The 12,302-nt window shown below is 45.5% G+C and overlaps 3 protein-coding genes across 4 annotated transcripts in view; 2 read left to right on the top strand and 1 right to left on the bottom strand.

Moving 5' to 3' along the window:
- The window catches only part of hdac5 (histone deacetylase 5), a 29,394-nt gene extending 28,325 nt beyond the window's left edge, over positions 1-1,069 (top strand). Inside the window, exons 27-29 of the mRNA XM_061089692.1 lie at positions 411-492; positions 587-767; positions 878-1,069. Of these exons, the coding sequence (XP_060945675.1) occupies positions 411-492; positions 587-767; positions 878-917 (303 nt within the window). The 3' untranslated portion in view covers positions 918-1,069. The remainder of the gene's footprint in view (positions 1-410; positions 493-586; positions 768-877) is intronic.
- A 3,038-nt stretch (positions 1,070-4,107) lies between these two features.
- Positions 4,108-8,777, bottom strand: pex12 (peroxisomal biogenesis factor 12). Of its 2 annotated transcripts, none has more exons than XM_061089650.1 (4): positions 8,284-8,777; positions 7,307-7,431; positions 5,198-5,733; positions 4,108-4,873 (listed from the first exon to the last, which is right to left on the bottom strand). In XM_061089650.1, the coding sequence occupies exons 2-4, from the start codon at positions 7,427-7,429 to the stop codon at positions 4,477-4,479; spliced, it is 1,056 nt and encodes a 351-aa protein (XP_060945633.1). In that variant the 5' UTR covers positions 7,430-7,431; positions 8,284-8,777; the 3' UTR covers positions 4,108-4,476. The 2 variants fall into 2 exon arrangements, with proteins under 2 accessions (XP_060945633.1, XP_060945632.1); XM_061089649.1 differs by having other exon boundaries at positions 7,307-7,434.
- An 850-nt stretch (positions 8,778-9,627) lies between these two features.
- Positions 9,628-12,083, top strand: si:ch211-237i5.4 (chondroadherin-like protein). Its single transcript, XM_061089884.1, has 6 exons — positions 9,628-9,661; positions 10,375-10,619; positions 10,701-10,846; positions 10,943-11,111; positions 11,245-11,407; positions 11,776-12,083. Exons 1-6 carry the CDS (start codon positions 9,628-9,630, stop codon positions 12,081-12,083), a joined length of 1,065 nt encoding a protein of 354 aa, XP_060945867.1.
- Positions 12,084-12,302: the final 219 nt, after the last annotated feature.

Consider the following 12,302-nt stretch of genomic DNA (forward strand, 5'->3'; position numbering starts at 1 on the left):
AGTAGTCGCTCTGTGGGGACCAGTGACTGAGGACACGTGGGTTATAATAACTAATAAGAAATGTGACAGTTAACAGAAAAGTTGAACATATAACTTTCTGCTAAGCTTCACTGACAGGTTGTGGTTAGCTTAGCATAAAGCTAAAGAAGCAGCTGGATCTTTAAAGATCACTAATCACACCAGTATTTGCATCTCATGTGTTTAAACTGATATTTTGAAGGAGTTGAGGGTCAGCCGGCCAGTAGAGGGCGATAGGGCTCCACTCTCCTTCAGCCACAAATTGAAACAACTCTAACAATGAATTCATGGTTTTCATGATCATTTATTTATAAGAGTGAGTTTGTCGTCTCTCTGGGTTCATGTTTGTGGGATGTGTTTTGAACCTGTGGGTCCAACTCTGTCTCCATCAGTGTGACTCTGAGTGTCAGTGGCCTCAGGAAACGCCGTGTCCCAAAGCCTGCGCCTCTCTGGAGCGAGTGATCGAGATCCAGAGTGAGACGCCCACACACAAAGACTCAGTGAATACACACGATGAGGAGGAGAAGGTCCTGATCCTCTGTCCCTGTGTGTGTCTCTGTCCCTCCAGACAAACACTGGCCCTGTCTTCAGAGTTTGTCTCAGACCAGTGGCCACTCGCTACTGGACGGCCCCCTTGGTGTTCAGGGCCAATCAGAGAAAGACGATGCAGAAACCGTCAGCGCCATGGCGTCGCTGAGCGTGGACGTGGAGCCGCCCGGCGCCGGTCCCGGGAACTCGGAAACCAGCAGGTGAGCAGTGGGCCGAGGCTAACGATGCTAGCGCTTTGTAGCTTCATGAAAGCTTCATTAACTCAAATGTTCATGTGTGTGTTTAACGTTGTGTTGTGCACCGCCCACAGGTCCACAGAGGAGCCAATGGAAGAAGAGCCTGTGTTGTAGGAGGAGCTTAAAGTGGAAGCGCACGAAAAACTCCACATTCACCTCCTTCTAGCACCTCCTTTCCTCTTCCTTTTCTTCCTCCTCCTTGGAGTTTGTTCGGCACACACGCACAGTGGAATGAGGAGGACTCTGATTGGGTGAGGAGAACATTACGGAGGCGGGGGGGGGGCACATCAGCTCTAGGAGGAGCAGACGATTTGTGAGCTTCTCTGATGGAAGCCCGAGGGGGGGGGGGAGTGGCAGCAGGACCTGCACACAGCTCCACTGGAACCCCCCCCCCTCCACACATCCTTCTGTCTTCAGAGGGACGAGGTCTGAAACCGCAGTTTGAATCCCAGCAGGACTCCAGGCAGACGACTTGTCTCCTTGTGAGTCTGACGCTGCAGCAGAGAGACGGACTGAGGGGAGGAGGAGGAGGAGGAGGGGGAGCGATTATTCAATGAGCAAAGGAGGAGGAGGAACTAGGTGCCTTGTTTTCCACAAACCATCAAGAACCCACAAACCGCACCCCCACCACCGCAGCACCTCAGCAAACCAACCAGCCAATCCACACTCACACACACACACACACTGCTGATGTTTCACGCAGTTCATTTTCAGTCTGTCCAGTTGTGAGTCTTTGTTTCTTCATCTCGATGCCTTAATTTGTTCTTGTGTCACTATTTAACAACCGCGCCGGAGAGAGAGAGAAACACGATGAGATGAATCCAAGCTGCTAAGATTTGTATTTCAACCTGATCATGTTCACGTCCGATGTTCCAATCAGACTTTGATTTGTGTCTGAGGGGGAGGAGCCTCTGAAGCCATCGTTACAATAGAAACATCCACTGAAGATCTTCATTGAATATTAATATTTATATAAACCATAATATTCAATCAGATTTGGATGGAATCTGGTGAAAGTGTCTCAGGATCCGCTCAGTTTTAGCAGTATTCAGTGTTTCAGTCACATCACGTTAACTTCAGCCGTGTCTCTATCGCGCCCCCCCCCCCCCCCCCGAAATTGTAAAATGACCTGTTTGATGTAAATAGCATCCTGTCCTGTTGCCCGTGGTTATGTCACAGCAGACTCAATGTGGTCACTTTTCTAGATCTGTACATACATACATGTATAAAAAAATACTTTTTTGTATAAAAAAGCTAAATTAATATTAAACACAATATGCATACACTATAATATACATATATATGTATGGATATACAAACACATGCACATACACATATATATATATTTATGTAAACAATGTTTTATCCAATCAGATTGGATTTATGAATATATTCTATTTGGAGATTTGATGTTTTAGCTGTTTGACAGGAACTAAGCACTGAAGTCTTTGGGTGGGCACCTGTGTTTGTCTCTTATTGTGTTTTACAGACGCTGGCTGTTGTTGAGGTGGTAGATGTTGTTGTCGTGGTTGGTGAACAGCGACGGTCAGTTCCTCAGGCACGGTGTGAGGTCAGAGGTCATGATGGGTAAAGAGGTCCAGTAACAGGGTGAGAGCTCCGACATGAGGCGTGACCCTTGACCTCCTGGGCTGAGGGTCTGAACTGAGATATCACTGAGCAACATGTGTTCAACATGTGAATCCGTCAATCTTCTTAATCTACACTAAAAGACTAATAACACTTTTAAACTTGTTTACTTATTGCATTTCCTCGACCTGAATAATTTGGAACTACTAAAATTCCTCTGTGTTTAGTAGAGCTGGTGTAATTACTGCCACTGCCACAAGGGGGAGACAAGTTCTTCACTGCAGCTTTAAAGACGAGAATCGTCTGATTATGTTTTGTCGAAAGGACATAAATTAATTTGTGTATTTTCAATTTCCACACGTGGAAACAGCAAGAATGCCAAAAAGAAAAGACATTAAAAAGTTAAAAATGTCATTAGTTTCCGGTTTGTGTCTGGCAACATTTTAATTAATTTAGTTGTGCCTTCTTCCACAATGTTTTACTTGCACATCCCCTAAATCATTTTTTAATACAAAACAGTGATGGATAAAGAGTTAAATACTCTTGTTGATTTGTGTATCATCTTGTGAACCTTCAAGCTTTTAAAATTATAATTGATGGATAATTTCAAAAGTTATAACCACAACTGTTAAATTAATTGGAAAAGCTGGTAAAATTATGTAATAATACTCACACCACTGAAAAACAACACAACTGTTTAAAGCACTACACAAGTGTATTACCCACTGAGAGCATCAAGACGCACAGTGTGATCATCACGTCTGTTTCATGTAGTGACCGGTGACGTGTGTTTCCTGTTGTCGCACAACTACTTCTGTCAAAGAGCAACACAATAAATGTCCTGAGAGCGACAAACACAAGAGGTGAACTGTTCCTGTTCATATTTGGTGGCTGCTGTAGGACACACACACACACACACACACAGTTTGTGGAGTGAGGTTGTATCCCAGGCTCTGAACATTTAAAGCAACACAATGTGAGTGGTGTTGACACAGTGTGATGGTTTGTGTTGTCGGTCACTTCCCCAGTCCAGAGGCTGCACAGCTTTACTGTCGCACACTCACACACACAGACTCACTTTTTGCTACACAAGTTCCTACTGTACATTTCTTGCTATGTTTGATACTGTTGTGTACATGTACTGTTCGCTGTGATTTGTTGAGGGGTCGGAGCTGTCCCCTCGTCTGTTTGTCCTGCCTCTGCGCCCCCCCCCCCCCCCACATGATCACAAGCACATTCCTGACTCTTCTTCGTCTGTGCTGTTGTTAAATCCAGATCCTTTCCTGTTGCGACGATACGTGTTTAATTCTTTCTGACTCACATGTATATAAAAGTGCATATACGTGTACACATGTGCAATACACGCTATTCGAGCAATCTATTACTGTGACTATTATTGATGATTATATTTGTCCCCTTTTGGAACTTTCAGCCCTTGTCCCTCTCGTCCTCGGTGTTGCAGGAGCTTGAAAAGGGAAAGGGACTCTTGTGACTCCTCGGTTTCATTTCAGGGTTCGTGGACATTTTGACGAAGCCCTTTTTTATTAGTCTCACTGTAATGTCGTGACGTTGATCCTGTTCCCTTGTTTTTTTTAAAGTGGGCCTGTTGTTGAACTTGTCTGGAAACTCAATAAAGCAATTCACTGACGTTTCAGTTCCCTCAGTGTTTCACATGACGTCAACTCCAGGGAACGCTTGTTATGGATATACATCAATATTCTGGTAAAATGCTTTTATTTCCTTTCTTACCTTTTTCAGATGAGACAAATTGTTTACTAAATGTGATGCTACAGCTAGCAGACTGTTAGCTTCATGCTAACTCATCAGATCTGGAATCACTAGATCAGATACATTTTTTATTAACACAGATTTATTGTAGATTTTTAAAAATATTTAGTATTTATTATAATTTAGGCTTCACATAAATCTGCTCACGTCACTGACAGAAAAAAATGGTGAGTCCATGTTGTACAAAGTGAAAACATTGTTCTTCTCCCTGCAGCTTCTCAACGTTCAGCTCGAGAACTCGTCATCATCTGCTCAGAGCTCTATTAAAGTTCTCTCTTCCCTTCAGAGTCAGAACCGGTCAGCCGCTCTCAGGTGAGTAGATCTTGATGAGGTGCTGCAGCTCGGTGGGAAACCCGGTGACCGGGCAGCGGCGCTTTGCCTTCACGTACATGTAGACGCAGCGGTAGCAGAACACGAAGCCCGAGGTCGACAGGACGGTGGAGTTGGTGCAGAGTCTTCGGCAAAGACGACAGTTCCTGGCGTCGGAGCCTGGAGGAGGAGCCTCCTCCTGCAGGTGGAGGGGGGGCGGAGGAGCAGGCAGGGAGGTGAGGGTCTTCACCGTGCTCTGGTTGTCGGAGGAGTACCACCACTCCAGGAACTGCAGGAAGAAGACGCCCATGGACAGGGAGGTGGAGAGGGAGAGGGCCACGCCCCTCGCTGCCTGTGACATCACCCACCACGCCCTCATCACCAGGCTGCCAACAGAAGAGCAATGCATTGTGGGTTGTTGGATTTAAGACTGAGCTTCATTCAAGAAAAAACTTCTTAACCTGAACTTTTGTGATGGTTGTTCCACGTCAGATAAGTGACCACACACAGACACACACTCTCGCACATAAACACACACACACACACACACTAATGAACTAATCCACTTTCGTTACGTTTATCGTGTTAACACAAAGTTTTCATGGATCTTTTCAGTGGATTAAATTAAAACATGAATATATCACATGAACCTGAAACGAATCAGAAGACAGATAGAGAGAGACATGTAGAGTTTGATTAGAGCGACCTACCTCTTGTCCGTGAGGTTGATGGTGTCGCTGCCCTTCAGCTCCATGTCTCTGACGTCTTGGGCGTTGAGTCGTGCCAGTCTCACCCTGGCGAACCACAGCAGAGGACTGTGGGTCTTCGAGACTCCGAAGACAAAGAGCAGCTGCTGGCAGAAGGCCGCGGCCTGCCAGGCGGAGCTGACGTACGGGTACGCTGCCAGCGCCGCCCGGTACAGCCTCCGGCCCCTGGACCGCGCCAGCTGGATGGAGAAGTCCTCCTCGTCCCTCTGCTTCGCCAGTGTGGCCTCCAGCTTGGCCCGCAGGTACGGCACCAGACACAGAAGGAGAAGCGATCGCCAGTGTGACTTCCTGTGCAGCCCCAGGCGGACAGGGAAGCCCCGCCCACCTGAAACTCGTTTCAGGCCGTAAAAGTTCTCAGAGAAGGAGGCGCTGCAGTGGGACAGGAAGTGGTTCTGGAGGAGGAGGTCCAGCAGCAGGTACAGCTCATCAAAGCTTCGCCACAGAACGCCAAAACGAGACGGGCTGCACTCTGCCAGGACCTGAGGGGGGGGGGGGGGGGTCAGATGAAGCATGAAAACAAAAAACTGACACTTTACTGTGTTCATGCTGCTGCTCCTTTCAGACACTTTCCATAACAACAGATGAAATGCTAATCACTTTTTAAATAAAAGATCCTTGAACTTGACTCAGACTCAACGGCCACCTGAGGATTTTGCAGCTGAGATTAAAACAACTCAAGTTGCTGATCGATGTAGAAGTGAAACTTTAAAACTGTATAAACTGTTAAATCCGTTCTTTAAAGTTCAGCATCTTGAGTTTTGAAACCTCCAGTTCTGAGCCGCTCTCTGATCACAGAACAGAACCTGAGGATCCCAGGGGCCTCATTTATAAAAGAGTGCGTAGGATTCATACTAAAAGTGTACGTACGTACAAAATCCGGAAATGGCGTACGCAAAAGATAATTCCGATTTATAAAACCGTGCGCACGTACAACTGAACGCAATGTTCGCTTTAAAAATCACAGTCCACTTGGAAACGTTCGTACGTGGATCTGCCTCCAAATCCGCCCTCCACACGCCCACTTTCCACCATAAATGGTCAACGCAAAGCACAGCGTGAATATTAAATGATGCTGCTGACCAATGGGTTTCCACCGTGAGTCCTGACGGAGTCACGGCATCAAGCGATGTGAAGAGGAAGTGAAACTTTCTGACACTGACAGCGAGGTGTTTGTTAGTGAGGTGGAGGTGAAGAGCGACTTTATGGGACAGCAGCGATGTCACTAATAAAGAAAATACACTGATACTCTGCTGCTGCTGCTGTGGATAACACACTGTGTGAGATCAGAGATCGCTGAAGCCTCGCTTCCTCCTCGTCCTCCCATTCACATGCACACATCGAGCAGTTCCCCGCTCCGGTGTCACGGCAGTATTTATTTATTTAGAGCATCGGACCGATTCCCTCACATCAGTGAATCCTCACCTATTCTGGGATATTATTTGGAAAGTTTCCTCATTTCTTATAAGTAATCTCCAGTGCGCTCTGTGCTCTGTGCTCTGTGTGCTCTGTGCTCTGGGTGCTCTGTGCGCTCTGTGGCTCAGTCCCGTTCACTGCAGCGATCTGATGATACACGCACAGTGTTAGAAGATATTATTAAAACCTATTAATGACTCGGCTCCGTAACTCTGCCGTTAAATCGAATCTGAACCTTATTTGCTTAAAGTTGTTTTATATTTTTTTAATTAAAAGGCTCATGTGGAGAGAAAAACTGTTGGTTTTAATGTAAATGATGAATTGGATCAATAATCTGCTGCAGTTCACCACCTCACGTCTGTGTCGCCGTTTTCCCGTCTCCCCAAAACGCTCGTACGGGAGGGTCTAAGTTTGCGTAGAAATACGCACATTTTCCCGTCAAGTTTGTTTTTATAAATCCCAACATTGGCGTGAGAAGTGGCGTACGCACATTTCAGGTCCGTTTTGTGCGTACGCAACGGTTATAAATGAGGCCCCAGGTGCGACACATCTTCCGTGCACAGGGCCAGTGGCTGAGCTGTGATTGAACAACCGGTGTTTGCAGGCGGGGCTTAGAGACCAGTGAACCCTGACGCTCACCTTGAGGGCGTGTCTCAGTGCAGGTTTGAGAGCGTCCATCAGAGTCTCCTGCGCCAGGACCTCGAAGATGGACGGCTGCTCGTTCCCGGCGGTAGACGTCAGGTGAGCTCCGGCCTGAGCCATGGCTGCTGCAAAATCACAAGAGAGGAGGTTTCATACATAGAAGTATTATCTATATATTAAGAAACATGACTGGCACTAAATAAATAGCTGTTTAACAAACTGTTTGTACAGTTATAACATTACACTCCCCAGTATTGATCATGTGTTACTGAACGATCAGAGTTTTAATAGAAAGTCCAACACATTTAAAAAATCTGTTTGTTTGAAATTTTGCCTTTTACTTTTCAAATCTATTAAATCAACTGGAAGAAATTTATAAAGACAAACTTTACTTATTATTAAAAAACGTTTCTGATTCCAGTGTCGCTATCGAGCCACAGAGAGAAGGTTCCTGTGACGTGTGCATCGGGGTCAAAGTTCAAACACTCAGTATGTCAACAACAAGTTAAACATATAACACGTTAAACATATAACATGTTAAACATATAACACGTTAAACATATAACACCAGAGACCTGGATCCTGAGGCTCAGGACTTTACAATCTCATGGAAACATTTCAAAGCTCAATGACTCTAATAAAAACTTGGTTCAACAGATGTTTCCCTTCACACGCTCACATCTGTGGACTCTGAGGAATAGTTCATATTTATATAATTTGGGGCTTTTTTATTTATGTTGATTTGTATTTTACCTGAGCCCTGAATGATAAAAGTTATTATATGACTCTAATGTGATGTTTATGGACAAAGAGAGAATATAAGAACTTTAACTAAAATTAAAAGACTGAACATGGTCACATGACTCAAGCTGATCCATTATATCACCAGATAATAAAAAACCACAAGTTGAACTGAACTCAGTTATAATGAAAGATCTTCGTTAAATATCATAAAACGCTGGAGGAGCACAAACCTTCCTCTGCTGCTGGGGAGCTGCTGCTAGCACCTGCTAGCTGGATAGCTGCTGAGAGCTGCTGTAAACAGCTGCTAGCTGGTTAGCTGCTGCTAGCACCTGCTGGCTGGTTAGCTGCTGTTAGCTGCTGTAAACAGCTGCTAGCTGGTTAGCTGCTGTTAGCACCTGCTAGCTGGTTAGCTGCTGTTAGTTGCTGTAAACAGCTGCTAGCCTGTTAGCTGCTGTTAGCACCTGCTAGCTCGTTAGCTGCTGTTAGCTGCTGTAAACAGCTGCTAGCCTGTTAGCTGCTGTTAGCTGTTGTAAACAGCTGCTAGCCTGTTAGCTGCTGTTAGCTGTTGTAAACAGCTGCTAGCAGGACGTCATGTGTCTTCAGGCGTCATAATTTATGTTGTTTCCTTGTTTATCTTCTTTCTCTCTTCTTCTTCTTCAGTTTCTCTTCTTCTGTTTCTCTTCTCTTCCACATGTTCTCACATTCATTCACGACAGGCGACACTTCCGCCTTCAGGTGTTTGACGTCATGACGCAGCGGCACGTCGCTCGTGACGTAACACCGCTGCTGTATGTTCATGATAAAAAGTTCAAATATAAAATAAACAAAGAAAATTAAGGAAAATGAAAATAAATCAGCTGAAAAACTATAATCACAGTTTCAAGATAATTAAAAGACAAAAAAACAGCAAAATAACAGAAGTAAAATTATATTTAAAGCATAAACTTGCACCTTATTCCTAATATGATAGAAATATATTGTTAGAGATATTTTCTCTTTATTATTATTCATTATGTTTTATTTACACTTTTAACTATAACGTTAATGCTGGTTGATTCCTACTCTTTTATTTGTTGTGATGCATGAGGTTTTAATCTGTGTCCTATTTTGTTAATGTTTAGTAAAATATAAAAAGAAAACAGTAATAATAACCCAATTCCAATGATCCATTTATTGAATTGTTCCGGTGTCTGTGTTGTGGGGGGGCAGCTCACATGTCAGTAAACATGTGAATGTGTGATATGTCCATGAGACTCTGTACACAAACAAACGTTATATAATATTTAAGTCTGTGGCGCAGAAACCAAAACGTGATGGAAACATGATGGAGGAGATTCAGAGTTTAATGGATGAGACGAAACATTCAGTGATTTCAGTGGATTAGAGGATTAATGAGGAAAGCTGATGTCTCCATCAGCTTCAGCCTCTCTCTCTCTCTCTCTCTCTCTCTCTCTCTCTCTCTCTCTCTCTCTCTCTCTCTCTCTCTCTCTCTCTCTCTCTCTCCCTCCATCCTCTCTGTCTGTGTCGAGTGAACCACTGAGGTCGCAGCGGAGTCTAGAAGTTGAAGACCCAGAATGGAGACGTTTGGATTCCTGATCGACAGCAGAGGCGAGTTATCTGTTTGAAAGAATCTTTATTTTCTTTGTTGTTAGAGTAGAAATCATCTGTTTTCTTTTTTCCATTTAAAATTAGAGATGTTCACTGAATTTAATCTGCTGCTCTTGGGATTATGTTATTAGATTTGAATGAGAATATCGAGACAGAGCAAATGTAAAATATATAAAATAATTAAACTTGGAGATTTTAAAGTAGAAAGTACGTCGGAGGTTATGTGATCAGTGTAATCTTTATTATGTCTCATACACTAACATGGAGGAGACTGAGTTTGTGACCTGTACTGCAGCCAGCCACCAGGGGGCGATCAGGATATGTTGGCTTCTCTTTTGGGGGCCGTCATTTCATCTTTATTTTCAGTCTGTGATAAATAAGACGAAGCAAAAAGGAGAATGAATGTCAGTAATAGCTAATTATGTGTTGTTTACTTTCCTGATTGGTTGATGTTTATTATCGAGGTTGCTGCACTGCCCCCAAGTGGCCACCAAAGATACATAAAAATAATGACTAGCTTTAAAAATATTTATTGGATCCACGACATTTGAGTTAAATGTAAAAGTCAAACTCTGCTTTTCAATTTCCAGTTCCGACGGACGACAGCAGAATCGAACCCCCGAGCCGCGTCCAGCTCCAGTGACCAAGCCGCCCTCAGACAGATATGTATATCCTCCTCCCGGCCCTTCTCCTCCTTCTCCTCCTTCTTTCAGCCTCTACCCCGGTCAGGTGTTCACGCTCGTGTCCGCCCCTCTGTGCTTGTTACGAGCACGCCAACCTGGTGGACTGCCGTGCACGTGGGTTCGAACACGTTCCCCGGGGCGTCCCTCATGGAACCTTGATGCTGGAGCTGGGAGGAAACAACCTGAGTGAGATCAGCTCCCAGGTCTTCACTGGCCTGTGGTCGCTGAAGGTCCTGGTGATGAGCAACAGTCAGATTCAAGTCATCCAACCACAGGTGACCACAGGGTTCCTCTCTCTCTCAGGCTCCGATCTCCAGGATTCAAGGAACAATTTAACCATGATTCTTTCTCCACAGGCGTTTTCCTCTTTGTCCTTCATGGAGAAGTTGGATCTGAGCTGGAACCAGTTGACGTTGCTCCCAGTCGACTTCTCCACCAGTCTGTCTGCGCTCAGAGAACTTCGACTGGATCACAACAACTTGTGTTACTTATCTGGACACAGGTACCTGACTGTCTTACACCTGTCTGTCTGACGTCTGTCTGTCTTTACCTGTCTGTCTGACGTCTGTCTGTCGCCCCCCCCCCCCCCCCCCCCCAGCCTGGAGTATCTGGACAACATGGAGAAGCTGGACCTGAGCTACAACCAGCTGGTGTCTGTGGGTCCTGGTGTGTTCAGAGGTCTGTCCAGACTCAGGCAGCTCCACCTGCACCACAACCGCCTGAGTGGGCTGCAGCGGGGGGGCCTGGACATGCTGCCTGGACTGGAGGTGCAAAACCAACTGACTGTCTGTCTGTCTGTCTGCCTGATGACCTGTCTGTCTGTCTGTCTGTCTGTCTGTCTGTCTGATGACGACCCGTCTGATGACCTGTCTGTCTGATGACCTGTCTGTCTGCGTGCAGGTGCTCCAGCTCAGCTACAACAACATCTCTCAGATCGACAGTGACGCTCTGGCTCCTCTCTACAGTTTAGCCGTTCTTGCTCTGGAGGGAAACAACCTGCGACAACTGAAGTTCAAGACGTTCCTCAGCCTGCACACCACAGCCACTCACATCCAGCTGTCAGGTGTGTTGGTTTCAAACCAGTCCACTGACACTGTCCACAGTTGTGCTGGGAAGATTTAAACATTGATGTCAGCAAAAGCTTATTAACTTCATCAGGATTCATCTGGGGACCATGCACATGTATAATGTCACAATCAGGAGTTCTGGTGTATTTTAGAAAATGAAATCAATCTGGTATAAAATGGCTTTTTGCCCGTTATTCTACTTCTACCACTAATTAAACAAATATTTATTTAATCGCACATTTAATCGGAAGATTTTATTGCAGATATTTATATATGATATTATCTCATGCTCTAAGATAAAGAGACCGCTGGATGTGTCAGGAGTTGAAGGGCAACATGTAACAGTTAACATCTGTTTCCTCAGGGAACCCGTGGAGCTGCGACTGCGAGCTGCATCGTGTCTTCAGTAAGATCCTCTACGTTCGCCACCTCCACATCGACGACTACAGCAACGTGACGTGCCAGGAGCCGCCGCAGCTGGCCGGCGCCTCGCTGGCCTGGGTGGACAGTCGGCTCTGCATCGCCGAGACCGTCACCGTGCTGGTCATCATCGTCACCGTGCTGGTCAGCGTGGTGGCGGCCGTGGTCATGGCCGAGAGGAACAGGAAGAGTCACCGGGAGAAGAACTGGGACACGGAGTCACAGACTCAAACCCAGAGTCCACCGTCCTGAGAGCGGCGGCAAGTCAAGATGGCTGCCGTCTGCAAAGTCAGAATGCACAGACGTTTCTTAAGTTTTTCCCGCTGAAAGAGATGAAACCTTTTATATAAATTAGGATTATGGTTTCTGTGTTTCCATTTTCTCCAGGAACTTTCTGCAGGAGCTCAGAACCTTTGCAGGAACCTATTGGTTTGTCCTCAGGGACCAGGGTCTAAACAAAGAAGTCCCGGG

The sequence above is a fragment of the Limanda limanda genome, chromosome 17, assembly GCF_963576545.1.
Source record: "Limanda limanda chromosome 17, fLimLim1.1, whole genome shotgun sequence".
NCBI lineage: Eukaryota > Metazoa > Chordata > Actinopteri > Pleuronectiformes > Pleuronectidae > Limanda > Limanda limanda.

Coding starts and splice junctions, on each gene's coding strand:
- si:ch211-237i5.4 (XM_061089884.1), top strand. CDS start 9,628: ATGGAGACGTTTGGATTCCTGATCGACAGCAGAG. Junction 10,620..10,700: donor TTCAAGTCATCCAACCACAG/GTGACCACAGGG, acceptor CTTTCTCCACAG/GCGTTTTCCTCTTTGTCCTT. Junction 11,408..11,775: donor CACTCACATCCAGCTGTCAG/GTGTGTTGGTTT, acceptor CTGTTTCCTCAG/GGAACCCGTGGAGCTGCGAC.
- pex12 (XM_061089650.1), bottom strand. CDS start 7,429: ATGGCTCAGGCCGGAGCTCACCTGACGTCTACCGCCGGGAACGAGCAG. Junction 5,734..7,306: donor CACTGAGACACGCCCTCAAG/GTGAGCGTCAGG, acceptor CCCCCCCCTCAG/GTCCTGGCAGAGTGCAGCCC. Junction 4,874..5,197: donor ATCAACCTCACGGACAAGAG/GTAGGTCGCTCT, acceptor TTCTGTTGGCAG/CCTGGTGATGAGGGCGTGGT.